Source organism: Oryzias latipes, chromosome 8 (assembly GCF_053564925.1).
Source record: "Oryzias latipes strain Hd-rR chromosome 8, Olatipes_Hd-rR_3.1".
NCBI classification, from domain to species: Eukaryota; Metazoa; Chordata; class Actinopteri; order Beloniformes; family Adrianichthyidae; genus Oryzias; species Oryzias latipes.
Window position 1 is genome coordinate 970,423 of NC_136244.1, and position 18,246 is coordinate 988,668.

Here is an 18,246-nt window from a genome sequence, read left to right on the forward strand (position 1 = left end):
ACTTCCTTCTTCCAAGTGTTTATTTTTTCTTTTTTAAGTTGAACTTCAAAGAAAGACACATTTTTAAATCATTCTAACGGCACTTCCCTAAACGAGTCACGTGACCCACCCCTACTTCCGAAGACTGCTTGTTAGCGGTGCTGCGACACCGGAAGACCTAAATTGGGCCAAGTGGGCGGGCCCGCTTTGATAGAAAGAGCGTGACCAGCATGATGATGCGTTCAAATACAGCTCGGGATTATAACCTCTTCTTTTCGTGATGGACCTGCACGGAGGTTAACCTCAAAGCCGCTGGTCTGTGAGCATGCGCATCACAAATTTGTTGCGTTGAGGAAGCGGAACTCTGCCGCTGGCTGTAACGACTCACGCACATTCACCGCTGCGTCAACCTGAAGCTGGGACGTCCGATGGTCCTGAAGGCATCACCGCTGAGCTCGTTAGAGGGGGATCCGCTCCATGCCAGCAGTCGCTCCCGGGCTTCCAGCCGCTGAACGAGCAGCCATGCTGAACCCGCAGAGGTCCGTGAGCGAGCTGCCCAAGATGTCCGCCGCCAGCCAGGTGGAGAGGGCCGTGCTGGTAAGCCGCTGCTCCGGGGGGAGACTCCGCTCCTCCGGGGGGGCTGCTGTGTGTGTCTCTACTGACAGCAGCACGGTCACGTGACCGCATTGCTGTTTACCGAGCAGACCGGGGGCTGCAGTGCGTCGCGGCGGCTCGCGCGTTCGCACCGTCATGTTGTTGATGTGATGACTGACAGCACAGCGCGCGCGCGCGCGGCGCATGAGCAGAACCGTCATGCTGCTGGTTCCCAGCTCAGGCCCAACAAACACAATCGTGTTTATCTTTATAAAAAACAGCTTTTGGACAACAACGGCATCCGTACTAACGCTTAGGCCAAACGGAGACGAATGACGTCACGTTGACATGATTTTTTTCTACCTGAACGACTCCCCCCCTCCCCCCTCGGTCATGGCAGCCTCCTCCTCGCACACCTGAGTGCATCACCTGACCCCCCCCCAGTGTAGCACCAACAGCTTCAGATGTCTGTGAGCAGGGAGGGGGAGTAGTCTGGGGGGGTCTCAGCTGTTCTGTCTTCATGTGATTGACAGGAGGAGGAGTTCAACTGGCTGCTGAAAGACGAGGTCCACGCCGTCCTGAAGCAGCTGCAGGACGTCCTGAAGGTGAGACGGTGTCCCCGTCTGTCCATGAAGACCACCCCTGTTGGTAGTGAGGGGGGGGCTCACTGTCAGGGCTTTAGCTTGAGCCCATAAACACAGGTCCACTCTGCCTGCCCCCCCCCCCCCCCCCCCCCCCACTCAGGAGCTCCAGAAAACATCCACTCACGCTTCATTAATCAATCATGCTAATTGGGTCAGACTGATGCATTCATCAACACAGTGAGCTGTGATGGACACGAGTTCATCAGTGACCCCCCCCAAAGAAGAACATTTATGTGATTCAGTCCCAACCAGGTCACAGAGAAGCAGACAAAGAGCTTCTTTCTGTTTGACGCTGCTACACTTTCTGCTAAAGTCCTGCTCTGTTGTTGTTGGCAGGAAGCCTCCCGGCGGTTCTGCATGCCGAACCCGGGCCTGGAGAGTCCGCTGAAGCCGGAGAACTTCATCCTGGGCAGCTCCACGTAATCCTCCGTCTTTCTTTGTGTCATGAGCGTTGCTCTCAGCCCTGCTGGCGTCCGCTCTGCCACTGTAACACACTGACATGGCGTCCACCTTCCAAAGAATGCAGGTCACGCCGTGGCGCCGCGCAGCTTCTCACGTTCTGGTTTGGGTTGTTTTGCAGCATGGACCAGGTGAAGGGGGTGCTGACTCTGCAGGGGGAGGCGCTGACTCAGGCTGTGAGTTTGACTCTTGTCTCCCTACAGCCAGACGCTGAGCTGTTGTCTCCTAACGTTGGACTTTCCCCCCCAGGACATAAACCTGAAGGTTGCAAAGAGCAGCCAGGTTCTGCACTTCCAGTTCAGAGAAGACAAGCAGTGGAAGCTGCAGCAGGTAAGCGACAGGTGTACGGGGGCCCGCCGCTTCTTCTCTGATGCAACACCAACGGTTCTCAGTGCAGAGAAAAGACGGTTTGGTCGCAGAGAAAACTCAGAGCGGGGGGGGAACAGTCGGCACAAGTGGTGTAGCAAGAACGGTAAAGGTGGTGCGACAGTCAGGATAAAGGCGGAGAACATTCTAGGGCCTGTAACTGACGAGTACAGCTGTAACCTGCTATGAAGTGAGTTACAGACGATGCCGGTAGGTCTCTGTACTCTGGAGTATTTCTACCAAAGCTCTGAATTCACACAAAGATGGGGGAGCAGCTGAAGCACTTTAACCACCTTCACCTGGAAATGGAAAGCCAGGAACCGGATTACAAACCCTTCAACGGGAAGAGGACTGCTCAGGACGTTGGCTCAAATGAATTCTGTCCTACAGTACAAGCTGTCCCCTCCACGTCGCTCCTGGGTTTACTGTATTTCCCGCCGTGCGCCTGGTGATCAGGTGCACCTTTGGTGAGCACTGACTTCCAAAATATTCCAAAAACCTTAAAATGTTCTAGTGCGACTTTGGGGGGCCTGGCTTGATTGACAGTTGGACGATTTCTCACCATGAATGCGTGGATGAGCGCGCGGTTGGCCTTTTCAGGGAGACGGGTGGGTCTCAGACGGTGATTCCAGCAGGTACAGTGGGTTCCTCTGGGCATCCGTCATGCGGTCACAGCTCTGGACTGTCTGGAATACGGCATGGAGTCTATTCTCCGGCCTGTGCATCGTGTGCTCTTCAAATCCAAGTCATTATCTGCAGTTTTCCCAGTTTGTCCCGCGTTGGCCATGAAGTCCAGCTCCTAGGAAACGATGCGTTTGGAGGTAAAGATTGACGCAGCATTTCAGAGCTGTACCCGAGTATTAGTTTGTTCCGTTACTAAGTCATGAGTGACGAGTACAATGCGTCTGATTTGAGCGCTCCAGACAAGTCTCGGCACTAAGATTGGAGGAAAAGCGTCTTTGTTGGAAGGAGCGATGAATGACGGGCGGCGCTGCACTCAGACATGGACGCTGCGCCCGCCTCCGCGTGGGAATGGATTGTGGGCTGAAGTTTCTGCTGCAACTGTTGTCTGAGCGTTTGCTAAATCATTGCTGAACAACCATCTGGAAACGAGACCGGCAACGCCGTAAAACCAGGACATGTACTCCGTAGACCTCAGAACATCCCTCTGCTCCGTTCTCAGATCCAGGATGCCAGGAACCACGTGAACCAAGCTCTGCAGCTGCTCAGCAGCCGAGACGAGTCCTACCGCTTCAAGACCGGGGCTGAGGTCAACAAGGTCAGTGCTGTTGTGGGCCGGCACGGAGACTTCTTTCATTTAATGTGGTGACTAATGTGAAATAGAGCAAAAGTCAGAAGTTAATTGAAAACCTTTTCTCGAATCCTTTTGGTTTTCATTTTTGGCGGATCTCCTCATTTGAAAGTCCTGTGCTTCAGTTTCCTGCATCCTTTCCTGACTGTTTCCACGGAAACCAAACGGGCCGTGATGTCATACGGACGCCCCCCCCTCAGTAGTCTTCTGTCCAGTTTTCACACAGATCAGTGTCGACCACACGGGGGTTGTAGAAAACTCTGTCTGCTTTCAGCAGGCGGGGCTGAGGCTCCAAACGCTTCACCTTTGGTTTCTTTGTTTGGGGATTTAGAAATGTATCGTTTGGAGATCGGCAAGAATTCTTCAGATCTTTGAGACTCTTGGTTTCATATTCTTTGCACATCATGGCTTCAGGCTGAAGCTGTTCAGACCAGAGGTCACCTCAACATGACTGCTGGCTCTAGAATTGGCAGAACGACCCGGGTTGGGGGGTTTTGCGCTCATTTCTATGTTGTGGTACGGGATGACGGGTTTGAGCATGCTCAGATCAGTGCGGCGGCGCTTTCTGTAGGGGGGGGTCACAACCCCACCTTGTCCAACTCCTGTTTTTGTCACCGCTGCAGCTCATGGACGCCGTGATGCTACAACTGACCCGAGCACGGAACCGCCTCACCACCCCGGCCTCCATGACGCTGCCGGAGCTCGCCACAAGCGGACTCATGGTACGGCCTCCGACGTGTTCCCCGTGAGAGTGACAGACGGAGAGACATTCAGAAAAGCCAAAAGGATGTCGGTCACAGACTCTGCTAGTTGTTCCACCTAAAAGACGCGTTTGCTCTGTAATCTTCACCACAGAGAGACTTGAACCCCGACAGACGGAATGGAAACAGAATCCAGGAAACACCTGGTTTAGGGCTGCAGGACAGGAGGAGAACCAGCCAACCTAGTGATCAATATTATGATGAGGATATGACTAACAGTTCATGAACAAATAGAAAAACAACCAAAAGGGCAAAGCCTTTTCCAGGCCTCCGTGTGTTAAAGCTGCCCCCTCCTCAGTGTGATTCTTCCGTTTCCTGCAGAAAATGTTCAGCCCTCCAATGCCGGGGGACGTGATGATCAACTTCTACATCAATCTGAGCAAGCTGTGCCTGACCGTGTACCAGCTGCACGTGCTGCCCCCCAACACCACCAAGGTGAGCGGATCCGGGCCCCCGCGGCCTGAGGCTGCATCGCTGCTCACCTGACACTTTGTCCTGTCCTCCAGAACTTCAGGCCAGCAGGAAGCTCTGTGCTGCACAACCCCGGAGCCATGTTGTAAGTTTCCTCGCTGGTCCGTCGCTCAGGCCTTTCACAGCCGGCAGACGCTTCAGAGAGTGAAAGGCAGCAGCTCTAGAGAGAAGGGAGAGGATCCGCTCGGCTTTTCTGTGACGAACGTCTGAGTGGTGATCAGGAGTGTGCGGCTGTGAAGCCAGATGTGGTTAAAAAACCTGGGAAAAGGCAGAGAGACAACAAGGGGCCTTCATGCTGGTGATTCTGTAATAAACATGAATCTCAAAGAACATGAATCAAATCAAATATATAAAAACATACAATTGGGAATATGATGCATAAAATTAAATACATAACATAGTCTATATTAAAATAGGGGGGTCTAAGGGCAGGGATGCCAGTATAGCTTAGTCAGTTTGTTAGTTCATTTTAGTATTTTCCTATTGAACTCTTTGGATTCGTGATCCTTTTGATTTCATGTTTTACTTCGAAGCCCATCGAGACGACTGTTGATTTTGGGCTATACAAATAAATTAAATTGAATTGAATTGAATTAAAACTAATAGAATAAATGAGCAGTGAAAATGCTCTAAAATTGAAATGAAAAAGGTGGTTCTTCTTAAAAACCTCTACAGTCTCTGAGGCTCTCTGGCAGACTGTTCCACAGGTGAGGACCGTAATGGCAGTACTAAGCCTCACCTGAAGCTTTGGTCCTCACCTTAGGAACAACTACGAGGCCAGAGGACCTCAGACTTTGAAAGAAGATCAGTTAAATAAGAATAAAAACATTTAGAAACTGTTAAAAGAATCAACCCTGAAATGCTCAGGGAGCCAATGCAGCCTTTTTTAAACCGGTGTCCTGTGTTCCCCCCCTCTGGTCCTCCGTCTGCAATAGTTGTAGATCTGAGATGGACTTTTTGGGTAAACCAGAGAGCAGGGCATTACAATAATCTAAACCACTGAAAAGAAAAGCATCAGAGGACCGGTGGACTCTGGCAATGTTCTGAAGATGGTCAAACCCTGTCGTGACGACATAAAGTCATAGAAGTCAAGAGCTGATTGCTAAAATGTAAACTAAACTGGCAGGAACACCCCCATGTGTTGGGAGGACCGGTCACACGTCAGTGAGGGGGCAAACGCTGATCCAGAGCCCCAGATCATCCAGAAAAACCTCCTTTCTGTCTGCAGTGAGCTCAACAGCAACCGCTTCGAGGTCAGCCACGTGCACAAGGTGGAGTGTGTGGTTCCCTGGCTCAACGACACGCTGGTGTTCTTCACCATCTCCCTGCAGCTCTGCCAGCAGCTCAAGGACAAGGTGGGTTCTGACGGGGGCGGGGGGCAGGCATTTAACAGCTTTAGACGGAATTTAAAGACAGCAAAGTCCTGCATCAGGCTGAGGCGTGAGGCTCGCACGCCGCTGACCCAGCGGTCCGCGTCCTTTAGCCCTCAAAGAGGGGAGGCGGAGTTCCAGTGAACGCCATCCTGTCACCGTTTCTACAGTCCTTCACTTCTCATTCATCATCTTCAGAGGCGGTCCTGTTTGACGCCCCCAAAATATCATTTATTTGACTTTATTATTAAACACAAGTAAAACATACGTGTATAATTGAATCACAATAAGACATAGTGTGTAGTTGGTTCACACTGAACACACATCTGTCTGTTTTCTCTCTGAAGGTAAAAATCTCCACATTATTCTGTTTATTTTGATCTGAATTCTTCCGGTCTTTTCCATCGGCTTCATGCATGACCTAGTCTAATTAGGTGAAGCGAACCTTCATCAACCATCAGCACACGTGTGAATTCTGGCCCCCGCCTGCATTCCTTCATCCTTGGAGGGTTTTTCTTTTTTCTAAACTGGATGCCGATGTTTCCTTTGATCTTTTGTCCAGTTTTTTCTCTTTAACTTTCATAAAATCCAGTAAAGCCCATAAAGTATAAAAATTTTATGGATGACAACTATTTATTATTAGGAAGCAGCTGGTAGTTTGTTGCGGTCTACAATAAGTGGAGAGTCTAAGCCCCGCCCCCTCCCTCTCTACCTGTTCACGTCTTCTGCAGCTGCGAGTCCCCCCCCCCCCCCCCCCCCCCCCCCCCCCCCCCCCCCCCTGAGAGCGTTGCATCCGGTCATCATTGCAGCAGGGCAGTACCACAAATGTCATTAATGTCACGCAGGAATGGGCCGTTCTAGTCTAGAAAACTACGGGGGGAAATATGGGGGGCAGTCCCATAACAGACACGAACCCGCCGCTGTTCACGCCGCTGTTCACGCCGCTGTTCACGCCGCTCTCCTCCTCCTGCCCGCTCGCACATCCCGTCGGTGTTGAAGACGCCGCGACAATCTTAGAGCTGAATAGTTAGAGAGCCAGCGCAGGGATGAAAGAGACACTCCAGAGCCGCAGGTCTCCCCCCCCATCCCACACCCCCCCGGCTAACCTGATAACCAGCATGGCGAGATCCTGCCAAACGTCACACGGACACATCCGAGTCTTCACCTCTGACCTCTGCAAGCTCGGGTGGTTCTAATGAATCGTCTCCTCTCTTCCCCGCAGATATCCGTCTTCTCCAGTTTCTGGAACTACAGACCTTTCTAACCCCGACTCCGTCTGATCAGAGGGGGGGGGGGGGGTCATGCCAGCACTGTGTGTGTGTGTGCGTGTTCATCACCTCAGCCCCGTCACGGCTCTGATCATCATCCTCCACAGTGTGGGGTCAGGAAGTGACCTACAGAACCTCTGGGCCCCCCAACACTGAGGTTCCAGAGCAACACTTCCACTGACGCCTGAATCCTTCAGTCTTTAACCCGAAGTGTTGATCAGGATCCAAACTCCAGACTTCAAAAAGATGCCGCCATGAAAAAGGAGTCTGTCAGTGTCTGTCAGGGGGTGTGACCCCCCCCCAGCGTCACATGTGGCGTCTCGGTAGGACCACTTCATGTGTGTTCGTCTCTGCTCCGCTGACAGCTCCTCATGACATTCCAGCATCCAGAAACCGTTACTTTCATTCTGCTGTTTGCCCAGCAGATGCTCAGAAACGTCTGTCACCGTCTCTGCCCCCCTACGGGTCAGGACGTGGACACTGACCGACCCCCCCCCCCAGGACGAGGACACTGACCGACCCCCCCCCCCCCCCCCCCCCCCCCCCCCCATGCTGACTCAAGTTGCTAAGATTCAGAGCGTCGGTTTGATGCTCGTCTCCCGCTGAGGTGGACGTGTGCTGGACCAGTTCAGACAGTTTGTCCTCCTAGGAGACCCGGACGTTCGTCCTCAGACCTGTTCTCTGCTCAGACCTGCACACATTTTGGGGGGGGTACGGCCTAATCATTCCACCTGCCAAGATGAAGACCTCTTCCTCATCTTCATCCAACTTGACACTAAGCTTTGTGTGAGGAGAGGCTTCCTGCTGCGTTCTCCATCCTCACGTGTTCGTGGGTTGTCAAGAATAAAATGATGGAGGAAGAGCAGCGCCCTCTCTGCTCCTCTTCCTCTCCTGCCTGACCTTCCTCAGACGTGTGCTGCCGTGGCTGGAATGGAGAGGAGGAAGCCATGATAAGCTGCATATGTCTGTGCTCGTATTTATTCCATCCAGTGAGTGTTGTTTCCAAAAACTGTTAGTGATGTCAAAAGTGGAAATGATTAAATGTGCAATAAAGCTGCTGACGCAGGTGTCGCTCCCCACTCCAGTGCTCTGCCTCCTCTCTGCACACGTATGACGTGCTGTGGAAGACGGCGTGTTCACGTGTTACATCAGTCAGAGATTCATCCAGGAAGATGGCATGGAGGAGAGAAGAGCTGAGTCTGTAATTGGTTTTTCTGCTAAACTTTAACCAAGACGATCCAGTAAAATCCTCCGCTTGTTTAAACATTTACACGAAGTCCAGGAACCCGAGTCTGTGAGCGGCGAGGCTCCGGTAAAGGAAGTGAATCATTTGTAGAAAAGCCTCGTTAAAGTAACCAGCATCGGTGGAGGAAGACTGACCTTTGGTCCTACCGAGCTCCAACCACCGACTCTAAAACACCGGAGGACCCTCCCTCCCTCCCTCCTTCCTTCATCTACATCCCATCATCCACCTCAGAAGAACAGAGTGCACAGGTGTGTCTCACCTTTACACGTACAGTTTGCGTGACTGACGCACAACACTGACCACGGCACGCTGAAGGAAAGCAACACTGAATGTAGTTACTGTAATTTCCAGGTTATTAAACACACCTGATTACAAGCCGCAGCCACCCAGTTTAAGGAGGATAAGTCACGTTTAACATATACAAACCGCACCTGTATACAAGCTGCATGTCATAACATTTCTATTAGTGCATCACTGATTACACCGACCTGAACACTATGCAGCCACGATCAGTCTCAGAGAGGGAGGGGTTCACAGTATTTTAGACTATTTTTTTGAACACACCCACATCTGCCAAACAGCATGGACGTCACTTCTGCTCACAACTCCCTCAGTCATGGTGAGGAACTTTACACCCACGAGTCCCCACTTCCCATGAGTCTTAGGGGTTTAAGGCGGGGCTAACCCCCAGTTCGCTACACTGTGTTGTAGATTGAGGTATATGTGCTGAAACCGCGTGCATGTTTGAGAAGGAGGAGCGGAAGGAGGGGAGAGCGTGAGAGCAGCTCGCCCGTCCTTCTGCCTGTGACACGGCAGCAATATGGCAGTAACAGGGCTGGTTAAAAAACATAAACGTAAAAGAGAGCAGCAGTGACTTAAAAGCGCCTGCCTCTGCGCAGCGCATGCGCCAGAAGTTTCATTCCACAACAGTGACACACCGTAACACAGCACTAACAGGGCTGGTTAATAAAACATGAATTCAATTCAATTCAAATTTATTTGTAGCCCAAAATCACAACAACAGTCGTCTTGATGGGCTTCGAAGTAAAACATGAACTTAAAAGGATCACGAATACAAATAGTTCAATAGGAAAATACTAAAATGAACTAACAAACTGACTAAGCTATACTGGCATCCCTGCCCTTAGACCCCCCTTCGCTGTAAGGAAAAACTCCCAAAAAACCGGATTCCGGAAAAACGAAGAAACCTCAGGGGTGTCCACATGAAGGAGGGATCCTCCCCCAGGACGGACAGGCGATTTACCATAACTCTTAGAGAAGAATTAACTTATCTAAATCTACAACTACATATATAAAAGTCCAGCAGACGAGCTTCATCCATCCGTGGTTGGGGGGACAGTCGGGGGCGCGAGTCGAGCCTGAGACAGGAACCACAGCCAGGTGTGGGAGCAGGAGCAAAGGCAAGGTAGACGGTCAGGAACTGGAGCACGGATGAAACAACTGGAGTCTGGAAGCACTCCCACTCCCCAGGAGGGGAAAGAGGGACAATACATGAATCACTGCACCAAACAGAGGCATGGAGAACTAAATGATAAATTATGATCAAGAATAGAGGAGAGGAAGGGTAGAAGTAGATGAGAAAAGAGGACAGAACCCCAGAGCACCATAGTTACCCCAGCTTCAACTTCTAGCAGCCTTTTAAAAGAAATAGTTATTAAGTTTAATTTAAACACGTTAACATTAAGTTAAATAATCTCTAAATACTAGCTAGTCTGACAATAATCCTGTCCAAAGAGGAATGTTTTCAGTCTAACTTTGAATGTAGAAACTGAGTCGGCCTCTCTTCCATGAGCTGGGAGTTTATTCCATAAAACAGGGGCTTGGTGGCTAAACGCTCTACCTCCAACCGTACTTTTACTAATTCTAGGAACCACAAGCAGTCCTGCATTTAGTGAGTGAAGTGTTCTGATTGGATGGTAAGGGACTATGAGGTCCTTAATATAGGACGGGGCCAGTCCATGTAAGGCCTTATAGGTTAACAGGAGGATCTTGAACTTGATTCTGGAATCAACTGGGAGCCAATGGAGCGAAACTAACACAGGAGTGATGTGATCTCTTCTGGTAGTTCCAGCTAACAATCTAGCAGCTGCGTTCTGAACAAGCTGGAGACTTCTTAAGGAACTCTTAGGACACGCTGCTAACAAGGAGTTACAGTAATCCAGCCTCCACGTAACAAATGCATGGATGAGTTTTTCAGCATCACTCTTAGAAAGTATATTTCTGATCTTAGCAATATTCCGCAGGTGAAAAAAGGCAGTTCTACACGCCTGAGAAATGTGAGCCTTAAATGATAAATCCTGGTCAAATAAAACCCCAAGGTTTCTAACTGTGGAATTAGGGGCGTAAAAGTCACAGAGCTTTCTTCATCTTCCTCTTCCTCCTGTGCACTGAAACCATGGAAGTCTTCCTCCTCAGTGTGGGATTGGAATAGCGTCAGATATTCTTGGCCACACTCTCTCTCAGTCTCTCCTTCGTTGTCGTCAGTGTCAGTCAGAGGTAAATTCTCTCCTGAGCTTGCGCTGTTTTCTCAGTCACCTAGTAGAGCAGCTTTTCCAAAGCCGTTGGAGACGGTGGATTTTTTTTCACACTGCTTTTAACTTGAAAGCTGCGTCAGATTGTAGTGGCGGTCATGTGCACGTCAAGGCGGTGGTCCGAAAGACAACGCTGAGGAAACAACAGTCACTTCAAAGAAAGAAAATGAAGTTTCCTGAATGGTCTAGTCCATCACCTTACCCAAATCCCACAGAAACCCTATGGAGGGAGCAGCAGAGAACCCTTTAGTGAAGGGTCAATGGTATGTACTTCTACAGACTGCCTTGAAGGTCCAGAGTGCTTTCCAGTCACAGCCCCCTTCACCCATAAACTCATTCACACACTGATGGTGGCTCTGCGGCTGAACACTGTCGCCAGCCCCCCCTCTATTACAACCCAACTGGTATTCTTTAAATGTCCAGATTTCTTTGGATAAATTCAACATTTGGCTTAATTGCAAAATGCGGTTAAAATCTGGTGTCGGAGGGTCACTTTTAAATCCCCTTACTGCTAAAAATAGCTATTTTCCCCTGAGTATATTCTCAGGGGAATAATATTTACAACTTGACATCTTTCAGGAATTTTATTGAGCATCTTTATCTTCTACAGTCAACAATTCAGCAACGGACAGCAACATTTCACAGCAACACAACAACAGAGCAATTTTCTCTTCACACAGTCTAAGGACAGAAATGTCCTGCAGGAATAGAAAGTCTTAAATCTGAAGAAAAGAAAAGGTCACCATGGGCTGATTTGACTCATCTCAACATTTTTTGGCCTTAAAAAAATACGATCAAATGATAAAGACAATAGCAGAAATGTCTGCAAATGTGCCGAGAAATAAAATCTATCAGATGATGGGAGTGGGGGGGTTCTGTGTTCAGTTCCAGCAGGTGGTCCAGTCAACATCAGGGCTCCAGAGCCATGTTCACCACCCCCCTCTTCTGTCTGCGAGGCTGTAGAGGACACAAACAAACAGGTTTGTTGGCAGGTCAGAGGTCAGGTCCGGGATCTGCTTTTTCCTCAAACCCAAATCTGCAGAATGCTCGTGTGTCTGAGACGTGAGTGAAGGGTCTGCATGTCCGGCTGGCGTTACCTGGTCGTCGTCCTGGCAGCAGCAGCAACAGCAGCAGCGAATCAGAACCAGGATGAACAGCAGGAGGATCATGCCTGCACGACCAGAACAGAGGAGAACGGCTTACATCTGCACCTTAAAACGGCTTTTCTAATGCTCCCCATGATAACCAACCCTGCAACCAGCAAAGAGGCAGCGCTCAACACGTTCAGGTCAAAGCTGCTCCAGCTCCACCCGTCTATCAGGACACAGGTGGAAACACCTGAACGTTAACCACAAATCCATGCATGCTTCTCTCTGCCTGCACACCTGCTGGAAACCGGCTGCAGTTCTGTGCAGCAAGTACAATGACTTTCACTCACCGATGAAGATGAAGAAGACCGCGAAAAACGCTATGTCCAGATCAGACTGGAAGAAATTCTTGGACTGGAGCCTGCTGACCACATCGTTGAGCTGGTCCTGGACGTCCTGCTGGGTGTTCCTGGGGTCCATTTCCCAGGCTGCTATCAAGAGGCAGAGGATTAGGATTACATCATTTCTGTGGCCGGGACCCCCCCACCCCACCCCACCCTGCTGGCTAACTGGAGAAAAGAGTGGACACATCCAGAGGAGCCGGTGCAGGAACCAAAACTGTTCGGCCTGCAATAAGTGTTGGGGAGCCTGTGACTAATGATGACATCACAGTATTTGATTGGCTGTACGTTGGTTCAATGACATGTCAGATAGTGATTGGTCTGGATAAATTACAGTACTACCATAGAAGAAGAAATGAGGAGTTCCACTGTAAACACGTTTCCTTGCTGTGTTTTACGTGCAGAAGAGAGAATTTCTCTGGAGGGAAGATTGTTTTAATGGAACATATTTTAGTATAAGGATGGGAGTAGAAGCCCCATGAAGCTTTCACGGGTTCATGCAAGTGTGCCGGAAAAATGAACCAACCACCTGGGGCTTTGCAACCAGGCAGAACAGCGGCATCTGGTGGCAGACTGGACGTATATCATCTGCCTCAACCAAGCTCCTTGTGAAACTTCAATATGGAAATAATGATGAAAACGTAAAACAACACAATGTGTGACGATTTCTGTGAGAAGTGCTTTCTTGATACTTCCAAACATGCATCACATGACGAAAATAAACGCAAGGCAAAATTGTAAAATGCTGTTCTCAAACTCATGACCTCTGGATGAAAATGCTACTAACTTCTTACTGAGCTATCTTTAATGTGACAATAATTCTCCACCTTCATAGATTTATAAAACCATCTTCTTTATATATAGCGTTAATACTGTATTTCCTTATTAGGAGAAGCTAAGTAGAGATGATGGCAGAGGAGCCACGGTAAAGTGACAGAACAGGTGGGGAAATTCACGTGTTTCTAGAGAATAACTGTTCCAACACGAGTGGCGTCTGAAGCCTGGTTCCACCAAACGATGCATGTGGCGTTAGTTCACACGTCAACAACCACGTGATCTGCGTTAGTTAACACACACACCGAAACATTGTGTCGAACCGCTCTGCTTCACATGGGTCGTCCATTTTTTTTGATTTCAAGTGTAAAATAATTTTTTGAGCACACAAGTGTTTAATGTTTTACGCTCGAAGCATCGCGTGAATAATGGCACCAACAGAACTCCATAGATTAGAAGTCGCCCGCAACATTCAGCAGCGGGAGATCCCTCCCTAAAAACAAACGACACTTCCAGCTTTTCCGGACCTCCTGTCCTGCCTGTCCCGGTCCGCAGGACTCCATAACAGAACAACTCAAGACCCATTTCAACGCGATCCGGGTTTCTTCTGCTGACTGTCACACCGGAAGCGCAGAATCTGACGCGCGCGCTTAAAAGCTTTGATTTAAAACCACAAAAGTCGCGTTTCGCTTTCTAACTCTGTTTTTAAAAAGAAACGTGACCAATATCCGTCATTCTGAACGATTACTTTTGACCAAAGAAGGTTTTTGAGACCTAAAGGTCCTCAAAGGTCCTTAAAGGTCCCTAAAGGTCTGGATCAGACAGGAGCCGCAGGCAGCTTCCCCTCCAGTCCCAGGTCCTAAAGCCGCCGCTTCTGGTTCGGATTGGTCTGCGGTTCTGGGTTCGTTCGGCCCTTCGGAACTGGGCCTGGCTGGATCTCCGAGCCGCCTCAAGAGAACCACACATGAAGGCGAACATACCTGGAGCTGGAGCTTCGTTCTGTCCCTTGATTTGATGGAGACTTTCCGGGAGCGAAATTTCCCTTGACGCACCTGTTGACGATGACGTCACTTCACCTGACGGACAGAAACGGGGGGGGGGGGCACACGCCCCTTTTCTTATGCGAATTTTCTATCGGTCAGTTTTTTGTTTTCTTTTTTTACAAAAAAGTAAGAAAACGTCTTCGTCAAGAACCAGTGGCGGTTCTACCCTGAATTACTCCCCGGGCGAGGCCCTCCTCTAGCACCCCCCCCCCCCCCCCATAGAGTCACTTTGTCCATTTATTGTAACTGAAAATACAGTTAGGAAATATTTAATAAACACAAATAATCTGAAATAAATATTATAAACTACAAATCACACAAATAATACACTAGAATAAATGTAACTGCAGCACTAAGAACAGAAAACACTAACTAAAACCTAACCTTTGTGGCCTTCCTGATGCAAGCTTGTCAATAACGTCATCATATGAAATCTGCTCCCCCCCCTGAATGATTGATACTAACAACAGCAGGTTAGTGAGTTGCTCCTGAGACATTGGTGATCTCAGGTATGACTTGATCAACTGGAGTTTTGAAAAGCTAACAGCAGCAGCAGCAGCAGCAGCAGCAGCAGCAGCAGCAGCAGCAGCAGCAGCAGCAGCAGCAGCAGCAGCAGCAGCAGCAGCAGCAGCAGCAGCAGCAGCAGCAGCAGCAGCAGCAGCATGCTACCATCACAGCTTATTTAACATTATGAACTAATATACAACAATAAAACACAACAAAAACTTTTTGTTACAGCAGAGCAGACAGACACACGAATCATAACTAATGTAACAAGTTAAGGCAGAGCAAACATTTAAGAATAAATATCTTAAAAATGACGTTATTTGCAATATTTGGGCCTACTTCAGTTTTGGTCATGATAGACCAAACAAGAGATTTTTCCTCTGCAACGTTGTTGTTGTTGTAGGGCAGGTAGCATTCGAATTTAGAAAACGTGCATCTAGCTATGCGATAATACCCTTTTCTTTGTCTCTTTTCTCCTCTTCTTCTCTTTTCTTTCTAAATTGGGCACCAGCTTTGACCTTTTTTCTCCATATTTCAGATGTTTTTTGCATTTAGCATAAATGTCCTGACATAGGTATCAAGTCTGTCGACTAAACCAACTGTCATCTAAGTGAAGAATTTTTTTTGTTTTCCCATTTTTTATTTGGGCATTTCACACAAAAATAACCAAAAAAACATGATTTTTTTATACCTTTTTTATACCCGCAGCCCCCCCCCCCCCCCCCCCCCCCCCCCGTTCGTCATACATTGCCAGAAGGAGCGCGTGCAGCTGCACCCAGGGGCGCCAATTCGCTACATGGCGGCGCAATTTTTATTTTTATTTTTTCATCAAGCACTGAGCCGCGGCCCGCGACCGTTGCCCCCCTGGAAGAAGATCCAGCCAGGTTTGCGCATGCGTTTTGTGCTCCGTGCTCACCTCTCAGCCTGCATCCTTCACCCCGCGCCCCCTCCCTTCTCCTTCTTCACCCCGCGCCCCCTTCCTTCTCCTTCTCACACACATTTGCGTCTACTTCTCAAAGACAGCAGGGAGCGCAGCTGCGGGGCGGGGGCGCCGCCAGGTTTCAGGCTGTTACAAACTCTGTGATATAAGTAAACCAATAGTGATGCATAAAGTATTTTACAAGAGCTGAGCCGCTGGCGCCGCCCCTCCGTCATTTTTCCGCCCCGGGCGATCGCCCGTATGGCCCGTGCCTAAAACCGCTACTGTCAAGAACAATCAGTTCCATGAAATTCTTATTATTTTAAATAGTTTTATTTGTCTTTAAGAATAATCTGTGTTGTATTCCAGCTGTTTATGTGTATATGGTTTGAAGGGTTCCATAAAAATAAAAACAGCCACACAAACGTCCCTCCCACCACAGCGTTAGCAGAACCTCTGAGGGAACCCAAACCAGGAATCTGAACCTTCAACCCTGAAAGAGCTCCAGATTCTCACTGAGCTAAAGTCCAACCTCACTGTTTAGAAAAACACACTTTATTTAAGTTTTTGTGACCATCAAGATATTTATTTATAAGATGTTGCTTTAAAATATTTACGATATTTGCATTAAATTGTTTTTCATAGCTAACTTTGACTCAGTTTACTTTTAACAGCAGCACATAAACTTATCGGATCCTCTGTGAGCGGACCATCTTCCAGCAGGATAAGGCTCCATGTCATCAAGCTGGAATCATCTCAGGCTGATTCCTAGAACATGACAATGAGTTCTCTGGACTCAAACGGACTCCACAGTCACCAGAACCCAGTAGAGAACCTTTGGGATGTGGTGGAACGGGAGACCAGCATGATGGATGTTCAGCAGACAAACCTGCAGCCACTGATGCTGTCATGTCAACATGGACCTCTAAGGAATGGCTCCAGAACCGTGTTGAATCCATGACACCAAGGATTAAGGCGGTTCTGGAGGGAAAAGGGGGTCCAAACCGGTACCAGCAAGGTGGACCTTATAAAGTTCCTTTCAAAATAAAATACACCCTGTGTTAAATAAGATCCTCCAGTCAGCATTTTTCTTCTAAGCCTAAGAGGATCAACAGCCTCTTAAACATTTGCTACACTCAATTAGAAATGTCCTTTATTAACTCTTTTTTGTTATCATCATCACGTTTTAATAATCAACAGCATTCAGAGAAAATGGGCTGATATTAAACAAAAGTGAAACAATTATAAAGCAGACAATACAATCATTTTAAATCAAATAAAGGCTTTCATGTGACGGCTCTGTATGAAGCTCTTCACCACATTAACTGGAGCTGTGATCATGCAGCTACAACACACACATGCAGGGAGCAAATCCATGTGAGCATCCAGCCTGTCGGCTCCACACGGAGGAGAGAACAGCTGACAGGCCGACTCCGCCCTGCAGCAGCCTTTGGCTCATGGCTTCATGCTCCAACCACACCTCCCACACGGGCCTCAGCAGCTGGGAGCAGAACATTCACTTCTTCTGTTCCAGAATGCTTGTTCTGCTCCAGTGTACGCTGACCTCTGACCTTTAGCTGCTAGCCAGACAGCTGCTCTCACCCAAACCGACAGCTGTGAGATGTCAGCAGGAGTATTTGAAGCTGGACGTTTGGCCGCTTCATTTGAATACTTTTTTATTTGCATTCTTATTTGTTAACTAAATGATCTCTGAGCAGCTGGAAACCCTGACAGCAGTTTTAGAGAGGTATTGGAGGTTAGCAACAGTTTAAACTTCACTCACTGCCACATGTTAGAGACGCCGTCCACAGCTCAGCTGCACTGCTGTCCTGTCGAGGGGGGACGGCACGAGCCAGGGCTGGGGGGTCTCAAGCTCAAGCGTAAAGGAAAGAAAGGGTAGAACAGAACAGAGGAATCCTGGGAATGTGGCTTAAGGAGACTGCAGTGGTTCATGAGCATCCTTGGATTAGATTTATCTGCTTTTCCAGACACTCAAAGTTCTTCCAATGTGTCTGTTATTCATTCAGACTTGGTGATGGTAGAGGCGAGTCTGCCAGTTCACGCCTACGGCCCCTCTGACCATCACGGGACACTCATGCACATTCATCCACCAGTGGAGCCACACTGGAGGCAAGGAGGGTGGAGTGTCTTGCCCAATGAGTTCTATGGCTAGAGGAGACATCACGTGGTTCCTCATGGGAGGAGAGCGCCGCCATCTTGGTGAGGTCCAGTCACTGCTGCAGTGCATGTGAACACATTTTTGCATAATACCTGTTCATTGTTTGGGTTTCAACTGACAAAATTGGAGAAATGAGTCCATGACGGAGGAAGCCATAACATTTCACAGGTAAGTACTGTAATTTTTTTTTTCTTTTAATGCTGCAGGGGCTTCATTAATAGAACACATGTTGACATTCATGATGCTGCAGGACTGCATGATGTATGTATAATTCTCTGTCGACATAAATGTAAACTTTATTGTGTTAAACCTG

At 48.7% G+C, this 18,246-nt stretch overlaps 2 protein-coding genes across 5 annotated transcripts; one reads left to right on the forward strand and one right to left on the reverse strand.

Moving 5' to 3' along the window:
- The first annotated feature begins 173 nt into the window (after positions 1–173).
- rogdi (rogdi atypical leucine zipper) lies at positions 174–8,303 on the forward strand. The gene is made up of 11 exons (XM_023957885.2): positions 174–576; positions 1,107–1,178; positions 1,554–1,636; positions 1,798–1,852; positions 1,926–2,006; positions 3,226–3,321; positions 3,978–4,076; positions 4,437–4,550; positions 4,622–4,671; positions 5,815–5,941; positions 7,179–8,303. Exons 1-11 carry the CDS (start codon positions 457–459, stop codon positions 7,218–7,220), a joined length of 939 nt encoding a protein of 312 aa, XP_023813653.1. The 5' UTR covers positions 174–456; the 3' UTR covers positions 7,221–8,303.
- Positions 8,304–11,591: 3,288 nt separating this feature from the next.
- On the reverse strand, positions 11,592–17,612 carry LOC101166181 (small integral membrane protein 22). 4 transcript variants are annotated; one of them, XM_078951070.1, is made up of 4 exons: positions 17,538–17,612; positions 12,461–12,598; positions 12,120–12,193; positions 11,592–11,979 (listed from the first exon to the last, which is right to left on the reverse strand). In XM_078951070.1, exons 2-4 carry the CDS (start codon positions 12,588–12,590, stop codon positions 11,932–11,934), a joined length of 252 nt encoding a protein of 83 aa, XP_078807196.1. In that variant the 5' UTR covers positions 12,591–12,598; positions 17,538–17,612; the 3' UTR covers positions 11,592–11,931. The 4 variants fall into 4 exon arrangements, with proteins under 4 accessions (XP_078807196.1, XP_023813652.1, XP_023813651.1 ...); XM_023957884.2 differs by lacking the exon at positions 17,538–17,612 and adding an exon at positions 14,266–14,377 and having other exon boundaries at positions 12,461–12,601; XM_023957883.2 differs by lacking the exon at positions 17,538–17,612 and adding an exon at positions 14,266–14,374.
- Positions 17,613–18,246: the final 634 nt, after the last annotated feature.